Here is a 19304-nt window from a genome sequence, read left to right as displayed (position 1 = left end):
AGCTGCATTCATTCCATGATAAAAATAAAGTAGAAAAAAAATCCATGGACTTAGTACACAAATCTAGAAGAAGTGTTCTGTCTTGAATTTGTAAGGAAGAGCTTAAAATAAACACATTTTAAAACTAACGCTCAAATTTTTCATCCCAATGAAATAGAGGGAATTTTAGTATGTAGGTCAAGAGGTGATGCTACAGGCTTCCTCTCTGGAGGAAGTCTAGTGTCCCTTTAAGGAAGTAATCTCATCTAGGGGAGAAAGAAGGTGATGTTTACCTTTTTATTTAAGTAAGTTTCTGTCAAAAAAAATGCAGCACTATGTGAAATCATTCTTATTCCAAGGAAGCCTCAGAGTATTTTAATTCTGTTAATTTATTTCAGAAGACATTCTCATCAAGCTTTGCCTGAAAATATATGGCAGGGAATAATTATTTGGATTTTGGAGATTTTCTAAATTAGTAAATTTATAAAGTACTTTAAAATAAAGCATTGATCTGTATCTTAAGACTTTTTTCCGAGACAGTATGAGAAAGTATCCCAGTAACATAAGACACAAAGAATATAAACAAGAATACTAAGGAGCATATGTAACAAAGAATACTTAAAGAATACTTTTATTCTTTATTGAAGAATAAAAGAAAGACTTTAGGCTTTTCGGCCAGTCAGGAAACTCCACAAAGATAACAGTCAATGGTTCCAGTCCAAAGCTGACTAATACGCAACATATTCTTTTTTTGGTCTACACTGAAGTTTTCTCTTATGGAGGCTTCTGACTAGCTTCTGTAAGTTCCAAATCATAATTGTTTTCAGTGTCCTCATTCTATTTGAATTTGCCAAGGGCAAGGAAGACCAGTTTATCTTATCTTGTTCCTGGAATGGCCTGCCTTCTTCCTACCAAGAATAGAGCATTCCAAACTCAAGGAGTATTTATTTGTACCCAGGTGGCAATGAGACCTTTTCAAATGTTTAGACTGAAGAGGAGAAATGTTAGCTTATTGTAGATGGATGTCCTAAACCAAGAGAAGCCAAAACAAAGTATAACGTTTTGGTGGGTAAAATAAATGCTTGCTTAGTTTTGTATTACATATTCATTACACAGAAATATAACATTTATTCATTAATCCAATGTATGTGGTTGCCCATCTCAGAAGAAGCTACTCTGGATGGCATATAACAATCAATTAAAACAACAAATATATAAAAATAATTCTTATAAAAATATAGAAAGCATTATTAAAAATTAGAATATTATTAAAAATTTAAAATGTACAACCCACATGAGAAACTGAATATATAAACCAAAGTGAAGCCATCTAAGCATGTCATCAGTTTTGTAGCCCCTCTCTCTCAGGTCTGATGATGTAATTAAGTCCTGAGGGACTTCTATAAGATTAACGGGGATGGTGCTAACCTCTCTTTGGGGGCTGGAAAATGTTCCATAACACGGGCACCATGATAGAGAAGGCCCGCCTCTTGGGATCCACCAAATGTAAATCCCTCACAGCTGATACCCACATGTCTTCTCTGCTAGATCTAGTGGGATGTAATTGAGGCTGATGTAACTGGGGAGAAGTGGTCCCTTAGATAACCTGGTTCTATGCTATTAAACAGCTTGAACCTGACCTGGAAGCAGACTGGCAGCTAATGCAAGTCATGGAGCAGAGATGTCATATATCATCTTCTAGGACCACACTTAACTGCCCAGGCAGCTGCATTTTGCACTAGATGAATCTTCTAGATACTTTTCAGGGGAGGCCTTGTGTACAGTACATTATAGCAGTCCAATTTGGAAGCGACTAGGACAAGAATGACTGTGATCGGAGTCTCCAATCCAGGAAAGGGCACAACTGTCCCTCCCAGCCATGACTGTCACCTGATCATCGAGTAGGAGTCATAAGTCTAGAAGGGCCCCTAGATTGTACACTGGGTCTTTGTAAGAGAGAAGTGAGAACCAGAGTAGTGCAGGGATTAAAACCCAGGTTCAAAGTCACTGTGATGACCCAGAGTATATCAGAAATATAACAAAACCCAAAACGGACCTAAGAGTCCTTTAATGCCTTCAACTTGGCTTCACTGTTTAATTGTTCACAGTGGAAGAGTAAACTATTTTCAAAATAACATTTCAAAGGAAAGAAACACAGTTCAAATTCAAAGAGACGATAACGAAGCAAAAACCAAAAACAAACCGCATTGAATAAAGTTCCACGACAGACCAGGATCGATAATTGTCAACTTCAGGAAGATAACTAGGGACAGTCCGTTGGAAAAAAGCCAACCAAGATAAACCTTCTTTAGGAATAAAACACTAAATTGTCTCCAGCGTCTGTTTGCATGCAGGTCCAAACTCTTATGCAGATCTCACACCTGCAACCCATGAAGAGAATCATGGCCCTCTCCTCTCGAGTAGACCACATTTTACCCTGATCCTCTCCTCCCAAGTAGACCACGTTTTACCCTGATCCTCTCCTTCCTGCGTGTCCTAGGATGGATAGGGGGTGGGCCTGGGTCCTCCTCTGACTGCTTAGAGTCAGTCTTCACCAGGGGCATGACAGTCACAGAAACTCTTAGTGTGGCCACTGCCTCCCTCTCACCCCAACCTACACCGTAGGTTGTTGCTATGGGAAATGTTGCAGGAGGGAGTGCTGTTTATACTATCTTGACTTCCTGAGGGAAAATGTGAGATATAAATCAAATAAATATTCCCAATACAGGAGTCCTTATGTCCTAATGCTGTTTATAATTGTCCAATTTAGTGATCTAAAATAGTAACAGATGAGGCTGCTTTTGGCTCATTGGTCCATGAATTTTGCACATGCTTGTTTGGATCAGATCTGGAATCTCAACTACACAAGCTGCTTCAAATTTCTTCCAATGGAACTTTTTAACAAAAGGTTGTTGTCCCCAGTATAAGGCAGTTGTTTCAGTTCAGGAGCTGACTAATGATTACTGATCGTTGGGTTTGGGTTTAAGGAGGAAAAATCATCCTGTAAGTGCACTGAGTAGGACAGTCTCTTGTTGGAGCTGCAGCTTCCTGTATCGTAAGGAAAAGGGAGACTAACGAGAGTTAGGTTTTTCAGGCAAAAGAAGGAACTGTTCCTGGATGGGGTACAGCTTCTGGGAGTACATCAGAGTCTTAAAATCTGAATTAGCTATACAGGTAGTCCTCAACTTAACAACAATTCAGTTAGTGACTACTCAAGGTTACAACAGCATTGAAAAAAGTGACTTATGTCTTATTGTCAGCATCCCCATGATCACGTGATAAAAATTCAGACACTTGGCAATTGACTCGTATTTATGAGAGTCACAGAGTCCTGGGATCATGTGATCACCATTTGTGATCTTCTGACAAGCAAAGTCAACAGGAAAGCCAGATTCACTTAACAACTGTGTTACTCAGTTAATGAGTGATTCACTTAACAACTGTGGCAAGAAACTATGGTCATAAAATGGGGCAAAGCTCACATAATAAATGTCTCACTTAACAACAGAAATTTTGGGCTCAATTATGGACATAAGTTGAGGACTTACCTGTACAATATTTATATATTGGTTCCCATTTTAGAAATGATTGTAAATTCTCAGGAAACATCGGGGCAGAGAGTTCTCTAAATTCCATGAAGAGGGAAATTGAGATACGTTCTCTGCCCCTGACTATAATAGCCAGGAAATCAAGACTGGGTCATTTGGTTGTCGTGGCTTAATAAGGACTAGAGAAATGTGGGTTTTGCAGGGTGGATTGAAACTGAGGGGTACAAAGGATTTTCTGAGTCCCAGGAGTCTCTCCTTTCAGTTAATATGCATGTATTAGGTATACACTCCTAAATTCTGAATCAGCATTGATCTAACTATTTTATTTGAACTTTTAAAAATACATACTTATGTAGAGCACACTCTGCCAATTTGGCCACAATTACAAAAGTAAGGATGTGAGATCTAATGGTGGAGGCACCAGCTAGAAACAGAGAGACGTGAATTCTAGTCCCTCCTTAGGCATGAGAGCCAGCTTAGGCCAGTCACTTTCTTTCAGCCAACCCACCACGTAGGGATGTTGTTGAGGGGAAAATAGGAGGATTTCTGCCTTGATTATTTATTTGAAGGTGAGATATAAATAAAAGAATCTTATATTGTTTCTCGGACTTTTGTCTAAGATCAAGGGGAATGATTGGATCAGACAGCACTTTTACTTTGACAGAAGCTTGAAATTCTGATTGAAACATTGGTCTCCGAGCAACTAATGTTAAATATACCACTAATTTGGAGCCTTGGTGACTAGAAGCCTTAAACTTTGGAATATTTAAGAACTAGTTAAAAACAGTATTGTTGAGTGGGAATAAAGTCAAAACTCAGTTAATACAGTAGAATCTCTGGTCACAAATGCTTCTGACCATGACCAAATCGGGTTCCGAACAAAATATTCACAAAATTTTTGAATCTGGTCATGAGCACATACTTGGGTGGCGATCAAACATGACTCCTGACCCAGAAATTCCTGAATCCCTTACTTTTATATTTCACTGGCAACTCCTGAAAAGGCATGGTTGCATTTCCTGCATTATAGAGCTGTGGTAGCGCAGTGGTTGGAGTGCAGTATTGCAGGTTAATTCTGCTGGCTGCTAGGAGTTTGATTCTGACTGGCTCAAGGTTCACTCAGCCTTCCATCCTTCTGAGGTCAGTAAAATGAGGATCCATATTGTTGGGGGGCAACATGCTGACTTGGAGAGGGCTTAAAGCACTGTGAAGCAGTATATAAGTCTAAGTGCTATTGCTATATCCTTGTAGGAAAACTGAGCTATTGTGCACAAAACTTTCCTTCCTGCAGATTTACATGAAGGTGCTTGCTTATGTATTATTTCTAGTAATAAGGGTTTCTCACAGAAACCAATGACTTATATCTCCTTTTCTTTGACAGACCATTTTTGCTGCTATCAACCAAGTCTTTCCCGCAGAGGAGGACAGTAAGAAGGATGTGGAGGATAATTGTAAGTGAGCCATGTAAACATTTAAGTGAGGTGGCAGGAGCTCTATTCAGATTGAGGTTGCCAAAACCCAGCTGCTTGCTTGAGCCAAGGCCCTTCGCAAATGAATGAGTGTTGCTAGGGGATGTCCCGCCACCCCCACCCCCTAGAATGGAACCCCCGGGTGATTTGTTTGGCCTGTGTATTTAGAGGATGCCATTTGAAATATGCTGAGTCTGAATGAAGAATGCTACTGAAGAATGCTAGTGACAGGAGCAGTATTATCAGATTAGCCTTAGCTATGACTAGTTGCAGTGGTTAAAGTGCAGTATGGCAGGCAAACTTTGCCCACAGCCAGGAGTTCGATCTTGACCCACTCAAGGTTGACTCAGCCTTCCATCTTTTCTAGGGCTGTAAAATGAGGACCCAGACTGTTGGGCGCAATATGCTGACTCTGTAAACCACTTGGAGAGGGCTGTAAAGCACTGTGAAGCGATATATAATTCTGAGTGCTATTGCTTTCAGAGATACCATTTGTTCTAATCCTGCCTTATGCACAAAGCCAGCTGAGTGATCTTGGGGCAGTCATTTTCTCTCAGCCTTAGTAAAGGAGGCAAGGGCACTTCTGGAAAAAAAAATTGCTAGGAAAACTTCAGAGATTTGTTCAGGTGTCTTCAAGAATTAGAGACGATCGAACAGAAGGGGGAAAAAAGATTCTGGAATGTTTTCTATATTCCTCTAGCCCCGCCCCACATCCTGAGCTTCTCTCTCACCTCCTCTAAATCTGCCCCACATTTCTTTCAGGAAAAGTGGCAGGATATATGGTACTTACAAATCTATTGTTGTGCTTTCATTGTAGGTTCACTAATGTATTTAAATGAAGCTACCCTCTTACATAATATAAGAGTTCGCTACAGCAAAGACAGAATTTATGTAAGTATCATCTCAGCTTGTGAAAAATATGGGTGGGCTGTTTTTTTGTCACAAAGCAAAATATGAAATATATATTGCTTATTTGATCAATGACTAAGTGAATTTTTTTTTAAAATACAACATTAAAGTAAAATCAAATAGATGAGATAAAATACTAACATACTGTAACAAAAATAAAATTACATAAAATATGACATGCATCAATTACCTGTGCAAGTGTAAATCTAAAATATTACGGTCTCCAAAGTAAAATGTACTGTATATTATCTAAAAACAAAATGGCTAGTGTTAAACCTAAAATGATAAATAAAACAGAAGTGAGTATTTGTAAAACCAGTTATGCCTTATTTTCGATGGCAATACAGAAATTGGCTACTGCACAAGTAATAAAAGTTTGTGAACCTTCTAAAAGATGGTTCACATAGAAATTGTCTGGTCTTCCGGGAAATTTTCCTAGTAGAAGTAGAATATAAGCAGATCTGACATCCCTGTGGAATTTACAGTGCAAATACATGCAAAATGGCTTTGATCTCTTTGTCGCCTCCTGAGCAGGTAGGCTCAGTTAATGAGCTTTAGAGTATCTGCCTTGCAGCAGTGAGGATGGAAAGATGTTACACCTGCTTTGAAAAATCAGCTTGGGGAAAGTTAGATTTTGTAGATAGCTTCCTGTTTCCCAAGCGCTCTTATCTGTGCAATTTCTGCCGTGTTAGGGCCACCTGTTAACTTCAGTCTGAAACTCCATATCCTCTTTATTCTTCGGCTGAGCAGTTGTTTGGCGTGGTCATTTCCTAAAGAAATTAGGCATGGTGCAGAAAGCCCATATAATACCCAATCCTGCTCTACAGCCTGTTTCCAGAGAGAAGGAAAATCATCTTATTAAAATTAGTGTCAGTTCAACTGGAAGATTTGGATTTTCAGCCGGTAATGTATCCTCTTCTTTCAAGCCCGTATCTGGTTGCAGGCATTCCTGTCTTAAGTCTTAACTGGGCGTTTGCTATCCTTGGGTGCAATTCAAAAATGTTGTGTGCAATGTTTCCAGTATATCTGTCTTTGAATAAATTTCTACCTCTGTTCCATTAATAATTTGGGCCAGTGATTTGGCCTCAAGTGTTTTAATTCTGCAGGGATTAATTGTCCGCTACCAAGTGTAAAAGAAGTGCTTAATTGCCCTTTTAGACCTAAATTAGGTTCATTACGTAATTCTGATATATGTTTCAAGTGCCTTTAGAGTGGAAAACCACTCCAAGGTGTTTCAGTGCAGTATTTCAGTACCATAACATGCTCTGATTTCTGCCCTTCTACTCTCTAGGCTGGCTCTCTTAGCAAAGACCAGCATTTTAGATTTTTCAAAATTGGGAACCAGGTGATCTGCAGTACCAAAATATTACTGTTAATGCTCTTTCCAGCCTCATGGGGATTTGTGAAGTTATAGTGGCATCATCAGTGTAGGGGAATATAGGATTATTAAGAAGGTCTACCATTGAATTGATGTACAATTTGAAAAAAGAGGGGAAAAGAATATGTCCCTGTTGGAGTCCTTTCTGAACTACTGTGCTAGAGAAGGGACCCTTGTATTTCATTCTTAAAATAGTGTTGGGAGTATAATTTCTGTATCAGAAAGAGATGGTACCTGTCAACAGTCTACCCCGCCCTCTAAAGGCTATTCCTGGAAGTTGTGTCAAAGGCATGTTTTAAATCTAGAAAGGCCGCAAAGAGGGAGGGTATTTGGGTATATCTTTGTGCAAGATGGTAGAGAACCAGAATCTGGTCTGTTGTTGACCTCCCTTCTCTGAATCCTGGCTGCTCATCTTGGATTATGCCCCATGCCTCAATCCTGTCTTGCAATTTGTGATTAACTGCTTAGCATATAATTTGCTAACTGCACTCAGAAGGCCAATAGGCCGGTATAATTGCATGACTCATTCTTATTGCTCTTATTATAAATTGGGCCAATATTTTCCAGGCCCCAATGTTTTGGAACGTAACTTGTTTTATCTATGATTATAATCACAGTTGCTAATCTATGAATGTAAACACAGAGGCTGGCGGAGGCACCCACCAGCTGGTAATCTGGTTTTATTATGGAATTATTACAGTCAGAACATAATAAACACCTGGAGCCTTATGTTCTTAAGGGATGAGTTGAGCGTTACCTCTTGTACAGAGCTGTGGGTGGGTGGGTGGGTGGCAATTGTCAGGTCTCGTTTATATTACCAACAAGGATCATGTACCACCTTCTGAAATATTCCGCCCAAGCTTGAAATGGCACTTAATTGACTAGGGAGACTGGTTTTCCTAGTCCTCGAATAGTTTGCCAGAAGAGGGAAGAGTCTTTTTTCCTGACCGATTGAATTGGTTCACGCCAGGTCTCCTTTGTTGCCAGTATTTTCTTATAGGATGGCCAATAGACTAATCTATGAAGCCTTTAAATTACTCTTTCTGTACTATACCATAGGCTTTATCACATGACCTTTTCAACTGGGCACAATCCTGATACCAAACCATTTTTATGTGCTACATCCAGTTACTGTTTGTTTCTTTGACAAAAGCAGATTTCACATTAAAAATTAATAGACCGTACAAGTATGGTTTTTGAGACATGTTGTCTAGCTGCTAGGCGCAGGATTTCTAAAGTTTCTGAGCCTGCTAGCCCTTTAGCAACTGATTTTGTGTAACTTTCATGCCGTCCATTGTCACAAAGCAATTTGGGGAGAAATTTAGTTCGAACCTTCATTTTGTGAATGGAAATAATTCATTAAAAAAACCTCTGTCATTGCTCAATTGATTAAGAAGCAGGAAAGCTTTATAACCACAAAACTAATTTTCCAATCTAGCGTTCTGTTTTTATTGAATATACCTACTCCAATTATCCATTATGCACATAATGTATAACTCATCCTTACATGCAATTCTTTTAGAGCTGACAATACATTAAAAAGCAAAAGATGCATGCTTGCCTTCCTCTCTGTCAAATGAAGAACCCCATATCACCCCTGACACTTCCCAGCTCAAACAGATTAATATTTTATGGGGCTATTAGATTGCCTGATCATATGTAACAAATTCAATCTAAATTGCACATGGTCCCTGCCATCTGCTTTGACAAATGCCAGCTGGGAAGTAGAAGGATGAAACTTCTAAAAGAAATGCCAGAAGCAGGGATACAACAGTCAATGTTATCTATTTATTTTCCTAATTTTATTTCTTAAATGCTGATGTACCATTATGTTTGCTTAGGCCCATTACTCTGGGTTCTTTTTCATTGTTGTTGTTGTTTTTTAAAAGAAAAACAAGTCATTGTATAATACGTGTAATTTTGTGTTGATCATAATTTTAAGTTATACGCAATCACAGTTCATCCTTCAAAAATGAAGCTAAAATGCTTTGTGTGAAAATAATTTTGCTAGTTTATAATTGATTTACCTGTATTACACTTAATTATAAGCCATGTACTACATAAAAATCACAACAACTAGTACTGATAATGATTTATTTTAAAGGGTTTACAAAACATATCCTTAAGTATTCAGTGCCTTTTTACACTGTAATTTATCAGCACAAGAAATGATGCTTTTTAAAATCATTAAACCAGTATTACAATAATAAAATAAAAACTGTAACTGCGATTTGGTTCTGACTTCAAAAAATTTACCTTAGAAATGTGTTGAACATTCCCTCAGAAGAATGCCCCACACCCTTTGGTAATAGGCCTTCAAAGTTTACAAACAGAAATTCCAAATCCATGTGATTATAACACATTTTGTTGTGGGTTTTCTTTCCAGACTTATGTAGCCAACATCCTGATAGCCGTGAATCCTTACTTTGATATACCAAAACTTTACTCATTAGATGTTATTAAAAAGTATCAAGGCAAGTCACTAGGGACACTGCCACCTCACGTCTATGCAATTGGTAAGAAACAGATTTCTCTGGCTTCCAATGTATCAATGCTTTTATTTTCTGTAGCTTTTATTTTGTCTTAAGTTACTTTTTCTTTTGATTTTTACACTGATAAAAATAAGGCAAGGTGCTGGAACTGTTGCAGTTGATCTGCATGACCATGAATGAATTGGTTGCTTGGATTACAGTTTCCTTATGTACTGAATTTTGGTTACTTTTAGGAGAGTAAGGTGTCCCTGTAGGTTTTTATCAGTTGTGACCAACTGTCATCTCCGTTTCTTGAACCAGTTCTGTCTACAGACGCTTTTTGCAGTCTTGTGGCCAGCATGACATCACACTTCAACAACACAAGAGTATTGTTACCTTCCCACATGCTTTTATGTGGTACATATTCATGTACTTCCATTTACATGCTTTCAGGCTGCTAGATTGACAGGAACTGGGACATGTGACAGGAGTTCACTCCGTCTTGGGGCACTGGGGTCTTGAACTGCTGAGCTATAGACCTTTAAAATGGTCTAAGACCTGGTGTCTTAAGGAGAGTGCTGTGGTGACACTGAACAGGTAGTTTTGACTTCGGATCACAATTGAGCCCCAAATTTTTGTTGCTAAGCAAGGCAGTTATTAAGTGAGTTTTGTCCCATTTTACCACCATTCTTGCCATAGTTCTTAGTAAAGAATCTGGCTTCCCTCTTGACTTTGCTCATTAGAAAGTTACAAAAGATGATTGCATGACCCTGGGACTCTGCAACCATCAAAAGTATGAGCCAGTTGCCAAACGTCCAAATTTTGATAACATGATCATGGAGACCTACAATGGTCATAAGTGTAAAAAACGGTCATAACTTTGAATGGTCACTAAACGAATGATTGTTAAGTTGAGGACTACCTACGTAGTATCAGCATTTTATGCAAATCTTTTGTGGCACTTTTTCTTTTCATTCAAGAAATATAGGTAGCTGCATACTGAAAAAAGAAAATATATTTATTTTTGAGTTTCAAATGTTTACAATAAAATATTACAGTGCTTCCTAAAGTAATGAAAATATTGATCTCTGTTCTGTTGGAAAGTCACTTTGTTGTCCTCTTCAATATTTACTTCAGCTGACAAAGCCTTCCGTGACATGAAAGTGCTCAAGATGAGTCAATCAATCATTGTGTCTGGTGAATCAGGAGCTGGCAAGACAGAAAATACTAAATTTGTTTTACGGTTTGTATCTTTAGTTGAAAGTGTTTCAGTGGAATGAGTGCCAAACCAAAGTGAATTCATTAACCCAAACACCTTGAATTCATAAGGGACGTACTTCCGATACTGAAAACAATTGTGAGTGAAATGTGAACAAATTTTAAATCTAACAAAGTCCCATAACAGAGTTTACGAATGCTCGTTCGTTTGTTTCAAGAATTTATGTGCTGTACAACTCAACCAGTGTGATTGTGCAAAGATTAATGAACACTAAACAAGGAATAAAACCAACCATCCATCCATTAAAAGATAACTCAGCAATAGCATTTAGATTTATATACAGTGCTTTACAGCTCTCTCTAAGCAGTTTTACAGAGTCAGCATATTGCCCCCAACTATCTGGGTCCTCATTTTACTGAGCTCAGAAGATCAGTCAACCTTAAGTTGATAAGAATTGAACTGCCAAACTTCTGGCAGCTGGCCGTCAGCAGAAATAGCTTGCAGTACTGCATTCTAACCACAGCGCCACCACAGCTCTTAATGTGACTTTAATCAATGGTAAATTGAATGGAACAGGCAAAACCCATCCAACAGGAGTCACTAGTCACCTAAGCCCTAGGAAAACAGCCATATCTTGATCATCTTTCTAAAGACTAGCAGACCTTTTATAGAGATATTTTGTTTCCAGACTTTTTCAAGGCTTTTAACCAATTAAAAAAAAATTCAAAAGCTACACTGCCCTATTAATTTCTTTCACTTTTATTACACTTAAAATAACACTTGGATCAGAACACAGAACATTTTGGAGAAGAGTAAGGACCTCAGAACAATCCACAGTAGGCATATCCCAAAAGCAACACTGTCTCCTGCCTATAGAAGGACAAACAAAATAATAATTTCCTCAGTTTCCCAGTGGACAGGAAGCTAATGGAACTTTGGTTAAGCCAGTTTAGTAGTTAAGGAGCCAGGTTAGGAAGCAAGAAACCTCGAATTCAAGTCCTGCCTTAGCCATAAAAGCCAACTGGGGGATCTTGGGCTAGTTAGTCTTATTACTCAGCCTAACTCACCTCACAGGGTTGTTGTGGAGAAAATAGAAAGAGGAAATATGCTAGATATGTTCATTACCTTGAGTTATTTGTAAAAATAATAAGGTGGGATGCAAATACATTTGTATACAGCTCATTTAATTAGAAGGGATCTTATGTTGTATGATTAAAGTAAAGACACTAACAAAAATTGCTAAATGCTTTTTTTTTCTTTATAGGTATTTGACTGAATCTTATGGTAGTGGACAAGATATTGATGACAGGATTGTAGAAGGTATTCATATTTACCTTTAAATTTATTTTTGTATATTAATTGCGGCTAGATAAGGAGTAAGCATCATGTTTGCTACATTTCTGTAAGTGAAAGGCTGCAGTGTATGACATCTCTCATCTTACTGGGCTCTGAAAAAAGTAAGTGGGCTGTGGGTTGCATCTAGCTAGAAAAGCAAGATGCACGGTTTTGATGCTATAAAATATCAGTGCAGGATTGCTCCTGTGTGATCAGTTTGAACATAGAGTTCAAAAGGTAGAAACAAGGAATCTGTTGAAGAAGAGAAGTCTAAATGTGACTTTTCTTGAAGATGAGAATTGCTATTGCATTTTGGGGGAAACGGGGTGGGGTGGGGAGTAGATTTAATATTCCTTTTCTTTTCCTTTTAAAAAAGATTAGGCTTCTTTTATAGTTCACTGTACCATTTTTCTGAGCTTCCTGTTTCCCTGAATGGCAGGAAATCACACTTATTGGTTTTTTTCTTTTTTATGATTGTATTGGAGCAAGCTCCAGGGACCAAGAAAAGAGTTTGGGAATCTGAGATTACCCATCCCTGAAATCTTTTTTTCTAGTTACATCAGAAAACAGAGGCTTGAAAATAAGGCCAGCACAAGGAGAACATGTTTTGGGCAATTGTATGTATGCAAGCACTGTTGAAAGACTTTTGCCAGCACATCTTGCAAGGTGGTCCCAGTTTTCTTGGGGAATGAGAAACGTGGTGAATGAGGCAACCACTGGAGACATCTAGAAAGCTTTTGTGTCAAGTCTTTGGCACGAGTATGTGGAGACAGAAGCTTTTTTTCTGAACTTAAAGGCACGTTTTCTACCCAATTCTCTTAGAAATCTTTTCTGTGCGTCTAATATATTTGCGGATGAGTGGAGGGCTATTGTGTTGATCCTATCTGTTCCCTTAATGTCTTCGTAAGAATTGTTCACATGTGAACAGTTTCTAATACAAGAAACATAGTGCTGTTTGCCATTTCTTTGAAGAAGTTGTTTGAAATGGGACTTAGTTCAAAAAGCACTGATCTTAATAGCTTACTATGGGATCAGACGCAGGATGTTAACAATAGCTTAATCCAGTATCAAGACCTTAGAAAAAGGGAAGCAATATAATAAAGGAAGAAAGAATTCCATTACTTTTTACTTCCCTTATGGCACTACAATTCTTTCCTTTGGGACAAAAGTAAAAAATTTCTTTCCAAAGTGTTCAGCTAAGCTACTGTACTGGAGGTTACAGGTGAACGGATGGTCTGTGTATGGGTTCACATACATGAGTTTTGTGTGTGTGTGTTCAGATGAATGAGTGGAGCGTTCACGTGTATGCTGGTTGGAAAAATGCAAAGTCTACGATATGTTTCCTTGCCCAGTGGCAAGATGCTTTGAGGCTACCAAGGACTAGCATAGCCTGAGCAGTCCTGCCTTTGATGGACTTCATAGCCAAGGTTTACTGCCAAGCAATGCTTCCAGCAAAATAATTGAGAATGATATTGCTTAATTACAGCGGAATATATAAGTATTCCATTATCCATGGCACCTATGAAAGTGGCTGACCATTGGGCATAATGTCTGAAGCTGCATTCCCAACACTGGTACCCGTAGGTATTTCATTTGGGAGATGGGGAAGCTTGAATTAAATGCCTTATTCAGGTCATCTGCTCTTAATACACATTTGCTCCCATTTTTGATTTAAGCACATCTTAACCTGCATGGATGCATTATTACTACAGAAGGACTTACCAAGCCTTTTTGTAGTGCGTGTATATATGTGTTTGTACCTGTAACCATTGAATCTTTGTGTTGCAGTTCTGTGCATTTTCCTGACAGGTTGGATAGTTTGAAAGGTCACTTGCCAATTCAAATTACTTTAACTGTTATAGACAATCAACACACACACACACACACACACACACACACACCCATCCCAGGATTCTGTATTTATCTTTATGATATACAAATTCAGCAATACTATTTTTTTAACCTTACTTTTACCTCCTTAATGGCCAATTCCTTTTCTAATACTATATCAGTTACATAATACTATATATCTTCCCCCTCAAGGTCCCATGCACCTTGGGACTAAATGAATATTAGATTGGTTTTGAGTTGAAAATCAAGCATTATGTGATCACTTGGAGTATGTCACAAATATAACAAAAACCAAAACAAAAATAAAGGTCCTTTAATGCCTTCAACTTGGCTTCCCTGTTCAATTGTTCACAGTTGGAAATTTTCAAAATAACATTCCAAATGAAAGAAATACAGTTCAAAATCAAAGAGCAGATAACAAAGCAAAAACCCAAAACAAACCGCACTGAAGAAAGTTCCACAACAGACCAGGATAATTAATTACAAACTTCAAGAAGATAACCAGGTACAGTCCATTGGAAGAACACCAACCAAGATAAACCTCATACAGGAAAAACCATTCTTTGTCTTCAGCGTTTGCTAGCACAGTCCAAACTCTTATGCAGATCTCACACCCTCTCCTCCCTGCGTACCCTAGAATGGATAGGGGATGGGGATGGGTCCTCCTCTGACTGCTCAGCCAGTCTCTGCCCTTCCCCAGCCTCCTCCACAACCTCTGAAGCCACACTTCCACTCCCTGTTGGCTGTTCCTCCTCTCCCTCAGAGTAAGTCTCCACCAGGGGCAAGACACATTACATATAAAGTTAGTCCTCTATTCCCAACTGAAAAATTTGAGAATGGCAGAATTGTTTAATCAAGGGTAAATAGAAAGCTAAATAGATTTCTACTGCCACCATGACAGAATATAGCTCGCCCTCAACATATAACCATTTGTTTAGTGACTGTTCAAAGTTACAATGGCACTGAAAGAGGTGACTTATGATCAGTCCTTGTATTTATGCTTATTACAAGCATCCCATGGTCAAGCAATCCAAAACTGGGTACTTGGCAACCAGCATGTATCTACGATGGTTGCAGCTTTCCTGGAATCACGTGATCACCATTTCCAACCTTTCCAGCTGGCTTCTGACAAGTAAAGTCAGTGGGGGAAACTGGATTTGATTAATGATCACATGTTTCGCTTAACAACTGCAGTGATTTGCTTAAGAACCACGGCAAAAAGAGATTGTAAAATCAGGTCCCTTATCAACTTCCTTGCTTAGCAATGGAATTCCAGTCCCCGTTGTAATCATAAATTGAAGACTACCTATATAAGTGTTTCTTCAGTCTGCTTCATTGATGCCTGATAGAGGCAGTTTTGATGGCAGATGTGGAATGGCAATGAACAGTCTATGATAGGTTAGTATGATGATATAGCTCATGTCAGCCTTCTCCAGCCTGCCATCTCCAATTGTCTCGGGTCTCCAGAATTCCCAGGTATTTAGTGAGGAGTGCTGGCTGGGAATTATGGAAGTTATAACCACAAAGATTGGTTTCATTATACATTTGTTTACATATACTCTGTAGAAGTCTCCTTCCAATACAAATGACAATGTTTTTAAGCTTATTAATGTTTATTTTAGTAGCTCACTTGCAAGCACACTTGCTTTCTTGTCTTCTGCTGCCAAGTAATGTGGAGACCAGGCTGAATTAGCATAGTCTGGATAGGATCCAGACAATTGCTGGTTCTAAGGCCATTTGCTCTTTCTATGTCTTATGGCTGCAGCACCAAAGGTTCACAACTATCCTCTTCTCCAGCACCCTGCAATTTCCTTGGTCTAAGGGGTCACAGGACCAATAGCTAATTTAGTATCATCTTCTGCTTTCCAGAACAGGGAAATGTATGTGCTTTGCGATTTGTCTCTGGTTGCATTGGCAGATTATTACATGTGGATTATTTTGTTATTGTTGTTTACTTCATGTTTGGGCATCCCCAATATGCATGTTCTCTGGTCTAATGCCAAACTCTTAACCACCCTTTTCTTGAATTTTTGCTTGAACTGTACATTGAATCAAGTAGGGTTGGTTTATTGCATGCACACATGCTGATGGGATATGTATTATGAGATAATTCAGGATTATTTTATTAACATGGGGACTATTTAATGACCTTCCAAACACCTCAGTTTGATTTAACATTAGTATTATTCAAAAATATTTAGTGAAGTAAAATATGAATAGCTGTTATGATACGTTAGTGAAATATTTTAACAGTTGTTAATATTAGGATAGAGCAAAAGGTAATATTTAAGTGGAAGAATTTCTAGGAAGATTATACGGTGATTGGGATCCAAATTGCTGCATTGGGTGCCCTTACCTAGCAGGAATAAAGAGTCTTCTTCCCTTTAAGATTGGAGGCTTTAATTGTCTGATACTCAATGCTAACGAACTTTAGCTCATCCCCAAAAGCTAAGCAGGGCCAGGTACTTCTATACAGTACCTGTATGGAAGAACAGCAGGGAGAACAGCAAGAGCTATAGGTTAGATTGTGAAATAAAAACAGAATCTTGGAGAAGGTAATAATAAACCCTTCTTGTATTTTAATGAAGAAAACAATACATGATAGGCATTTCGATGAGGTCACCTAGAATAGAGTTAATCTGAAGGAAGTTTTATCGTTAAACGTTGAGAGAAGCTTTTGTCCCTTCACGCGTGCAACGGAAGTAGTTGTATGAGCCTTTGGTTCATGAGATGGTTTTTCTCATATTAAGAAAAATATAATGCTAGTCAACTTCTGTGTGCATTTTTATTAACACCCATTATTTCAGACAGTATAGAAAGATCTTCCAACTCCCCGGTCCAGTTTTTCAGTAGGTAGAGAGTCTTAGGATTATAGAGTTATGCCTTCATTTCTCTGTTTTGGATATTAAAAAACATGCTTTTATCCAAGTTTTGTTTATTAAAATTTTGCTAATCTTGTTTCATTTTTTTTATAGCCAATCCACTGCTAGAAGCATTTGGAAATGCAAAGACTGTTCGTAACAATAATAGTAGTCGTTTTGGAAAATTTGTAGAAATCCATTTCAATGAAAAGGTATTTATATATTTGTCTATGGTGGAATTTCTTTTCTTCCTTTTTTGATAAGTCCCACCTATATGGATCATTTGCTCAGGACACATTTATGTAAACAGAATAAACAGAATACATAGAATAACAGACTTAGAAGGGACCTTGGAGGTCTTCTAGTCCAACCCCCTGCTCAGGCAGGAGACCCTGTACCATTTCAGACAGATCATTGTCCAATTTCTTCTTAAAAGCCTCCAGTGTTGGAGCATCCAGGGGAGCTGTGGTGGTGCAGTGGTTAGAATGCAGTACTTCAGGCTACCTCTGCTGACTGCCTACAATTTGGCTGATCGATTCTCACCAGGCTCAAGGTTGACTCAGGCTTCCATCCTTCCAATGTGGGTAAAAGGAAGACCCAAACTGTTTGGGGGCAATAGGCTGACTGTAAACCACTTAGAGAGGTCTGTTAAGTACTGTGAAACAGTATATAAATCTAAGTGCTATTGCTATTGCTATCCACAGTTTCTGGGGGCAAGTCATCCCACTGATTAATTGTCCTAACTTTCAGGAAATTTCTCCTTAGTTTTAGGTTGCTTCTCTCCTTGATTAGTTTCCATCCATTGCTTCTTGTCCTACCATCAGGTGCTTTGGAAAATAGGTTGACTCCTTCTTTGTGGAAGCCCCTCAAATATTGGAACACTGCTATCATATCACCCTTAGTCATTCTTTTAATTAAACTAGACATGTAACGTATAATAGTCCATTTTGGATTACAGAAAGTTGCTTGTTATTTAAAAATTCTTATAAGTTTAGTTTAAGAATTCAGGGGTTCCTAATCTAAAGACAAAATTAATTTTATAATATGAATTGCATATCATCATCTTCATTTCCAGTCCCATATCTTCTAACTACAACTTGATCTTAAATCTGAGCTAGCATTAAAATTTTGGTTGCCAATGGGAAAAATTGAGAAAAGTCAGAAAAAAAATCTGAATTATATACCATATACCTATTTTTTTTGATAAGTTAAAGATAAGTTAGCATAAAGCATCCTTGTTCAATTTGGTGTCCTCTAGATATGTTGGTCTATGCCACCCGGTAGTTTCTGCCAGCCTGGGACTTTGACCATGCTGGCAGGAAATTGTAGTAACTGTCTAGCCATAAAAATAAGCTCGTGTTAAGCGATTAACCAAATTGCAATTCTGGTCAAATGAATTTAACATTAAACTATTTAAACATTTCATTTACTTATAAACGTATTCAAGAAATTATATGGATTAGAAAGTACATATAACGTGATTGAAGAATCAAGGGTTTATGCTTTGGAATCAAACATTTGCTTCTTTTTTTGCCCTAGAATTCAGTTGTTGGTGGATTTGTGTCACATTATCTCCTGGAGAAATCCAGGATTTGTGTTCAAGGCCCAGAAGAAAGGAATTACCACATATTCTATCGGCTCTGTGCTGGAGCCCCTGAAAATATAAGGGAGAAATTGTATTTAAGTTCACCAGATAACTTTAGGGTAAGTTGATCTAAAGTATTACCATACTGAAAATTCATTTTAACCTACTTATAGCAAACTGGATTCAGATACACTTAGAGCAGGTCTGTTCAAATCAATGTGACTAATGGATTGGAAAAGACATTATATTGTAAATTTGGATCTATGAACCTGTTGTGCTGAAGCTTGATTTTGAACCAAACTTGACTGAATCACTTTGTCATATACCGGTAGTCTGTGGCTAATCACAGTTCATTTATAACCATTCAAAATTACAGTGGTACTGAAAAAAGGGACTTACAACCATTTTTCACACTTACAACTGTTGCAGCATCCTCATGATCATGTGATTTACAATTGGATGCTTGACAACGGGTTCATATTTCTGACAGTTGCAATGTCCTGGGGTTATGTGATTCCCTTTTGCAGCTTTCTGACAAGCAAAGCCAATGGAGAAAGCCAGATTCACTTAACAACGATGTTACTAACGTAATAACTGCAGTGATTCACTTAACAATTGTGGCAAGAAAAGTCATAAAAATGGAGCAAAACTCACTTAAATAACCATCTCGCTTAGCAACAGAAAGTTTGGGCTCAATTT

General features: G+C 38.1%; 1 protein-coding gene across 4 annotated transcripts in view; it reads left to right on the top strand.

The window, feature by feature from the left end:
* The window catches only part of MYO6 (myosin VI), a 114980-nt gene that overhangs the window by 36951 nt on the left and 58725 nt on the right, over positions 1-19304 (top strand). For all 4 annotated transcript variants that reach the window (XM_026695131.2, XM_026695130.2, XM_026695129.2 and 1 more), the window contains exons 3-9: positions 4909-4978; positions 5814-5887; positions 9670-9799; positions 10892-10997; positions 12238-12293; positions 17135-17232; positions 18560-18724. In XM_026695131.2, the coding sequence (XP_026550916.1) occupies positions 4909-4978; positions 5814-5887; positions 9670-9799; positions 10892-10997; positions 12238-12293; positions 17135-17232; positions 18560-18724 (699 nt within the window). The remainder of the gene's footprint in view (positions 1-4908; positions 4979-5813; positions 5888-9669; positions 9800-10891; positions 10998-12237; positions 12294-17134; positions 17233-18559; positions 18725-19304) is intronic.

The sequence above is a fragment of the Pseudonaja textilis genome, chromosome 1 (assembly GCF_049901715.1).
Source record: "Pseudonaja textilis isolate UNSWEBS1 chromosome 1, rPseTex1.2, whole genome shotgun sequence".
Classification (NCBI taxonomy): domain Eukaryota; kingdom Metazoa; phylum Chordata; class Lepidosauria; order Squamata; family Elapidae; genus Pseudonaja; species Pseudonaja textilis.
Note: the sequence above shows the minus strand (reverse complement) of the source record. Positions and strands in the feature narration are given on the sequence as shown.